The sequence below is a fragment of the Malurus melanocephalus genome, unplaced genomic scaffold (genome assembly GCF_030028575.1).
Source record: "Malurus melanocephalus ecotype Western Australia unplaced genomic scaffold, MMel_1.1 scaffold_1102, whole genome shotgun sequence".
In the NCBI taxonomy this organism is placed as follows: Eukaryota; Metazoa; Chordata; class Aves; order Passeriformes; family Maluridae; genus Malurus; species Malurus melanocephalus.
The window spans coordinates 61,134-62,931 of record NW_026624334.1 but is presented as its reverse complement, the minus strand read 5'-3'; the positions used below and the strand labels follow the sequence as shown (position 1 = coordinate 62,931).

General features: G+C 39.3%; 1 protein-coding gene across 1 annotated transcript in view; it reads left to right on the top strand.

Annotated features, from left to right (window-relative positions):
- The first annotated feature begins 742 nt into the window (after positions 1-742).
- Positions 743-1,798, top strand: part of CIB3 (calcium and integrin binding family member 3) — a 4,192-nt gene continuing 3,136 nt past the window's right edge. The window contains 2 exon segments of the mRNA XM_057386944.1: positions 743-794; positions 1,099-1,144. Of these exon segments, the coding sequence (XP_057242927.1) occupies positions 744-794; positions 1,099-1,144 (97 nt within the window). The 5' untranslated portion in view covers position 743.

The following is a 1,798-nucleotide window of genomic DNA, read 5'->3' as shown; positions in this document are numbered from 1 at the left end:
CTGTATCCTAGTTAATTACCCATTAATTAGCAGTGACATACATCAGGATATGACGCAAAAGAAAGGGAGTGAGCAAATTTTATGACTACAAACTACCACTAGCATTAGTGTGTTATAACAACGTGCTTGAAGGGAAAATACTGGCACAGGCTGCCCAGGACAGTGGTGACTCAAATGTTCAAAAAACATGTGGATGTGGCACTTGGGGACATGATAGAGTGGTGGCCATGGCAATGGTTGCACTCCATGGTCTAAAAGGGCTTTTCCATCACAATTCTGCGACTCCATAAAAAGTGAGAAGGAAAGGAGGACGGGTTACCAAATTTCTGTTGTTTGGTGTTAATTTTTCAAGGAGGAAAACACCACTGACACYGTTCAGTTAATTCACCCACACTTTTCAGTTAATTTATTGTATCTGAAGGTATGAAAAATCAGTATCCACTGAGTCTGCCTGCAGCTCAAAGGCACTAATGAGCAGCTATTTACCTGTTCAGCTAATTCCTGTAACCTGAGTCTCCGTGGTGCACAGGGAGACAGGTGAATGCTGCTGGACAAGAGCCTCAAAGCAGCCAGACTAAAGATTTGATGAAACGCTCCTATTATGATACTTTGCAGCCTGTGCAAGTTGGTTACCTGATCCTCTGCTGCACCTGAGCCTCATTGTTGCAGCTTTTAATAACTGAATATCCTGTAAAGGTGCCTTTGAGGAAAGAACTGACTAAGAGTCAGAGTTGTTGCTCAAAATGGGCAACAAGCAAACCATTTTCACTCAAGARCAGCTGGATGCGTATCAGGTATAAAGAGGACTAAATGGCTGTTTGGACAGAACGTTGAATAATGGCAGAGGTGGTGTTGGGTTTTTTAAAACAGCTTCATTTAAAAATTAATAAGTATTGAATTGCAGTGAAGATTTTAGTAACGTAGTTTGGGTTTTATGTCAAGAGGAAGGGTTGTAAAATGGTGCTGATTGTGAAAGAAATCTTCRATGCTTACATATACACAAAAATATAACTTCATTTAGGTCACTGCATGGGAAAAGTTTGGGCCAGTGCATGCTAAAAGCTGTCAATTCATGTTAAACCTTTTCTTATTTCACAGGACTGCACATTCTTCACCAGGAAAGAAATCCTGAGGTGAGTCTTCTGTGTGCACATTGTGAGCAAAGGGCAGAGATTGCTGGAAAGGCAGGTCACRTAAGGGGTAAGGTATTTCAAAAATMATWTTWAAAMMAATTTACTCGAATTTGAAGTGATACCTCGGGGGTGACCTGAGCATTTTTGTTGGCTTTTTTCATTTACAAACCCTGTGTTATCTATCCTAAACCAAGTCAGAATTCTAAATTTTGTGGTGATGTACCAGTCCCTTTTTATTAATCAGAAATAAATGTCACAATTTCATCTCAGTGGCAGTGACATCCACCTTTCACATTGTTTTGAGACAGATGATTCAATGTAGACTGTTATTTTCTGGAATATTGTGCTGGTTTATGAGAACATTAATGATTGTGTCATGTTTTCTTCACGTTTTCTTGTGAATTATTACACTGCTGCTCCAAGATGCATTTCCCCTGAATGTAACCTCGTTGAATTCTCTATTTAATCTCTGGCCAAAAGGAAATCTTGATGGAGATYTCTGATTTGATAAAAGCAGGATGATGATTCCATTCAGATGGGACCAAGAGTCCTCACTGAGAATATGAACTTTTTCTCCTCTTGTAAGGATTTGGCTGCATGTCCAGTGTAAGCATTTCCACCTAATAGTTCTGCAGTTTCTAATTCTATAGTTTAAATAGTTCTAT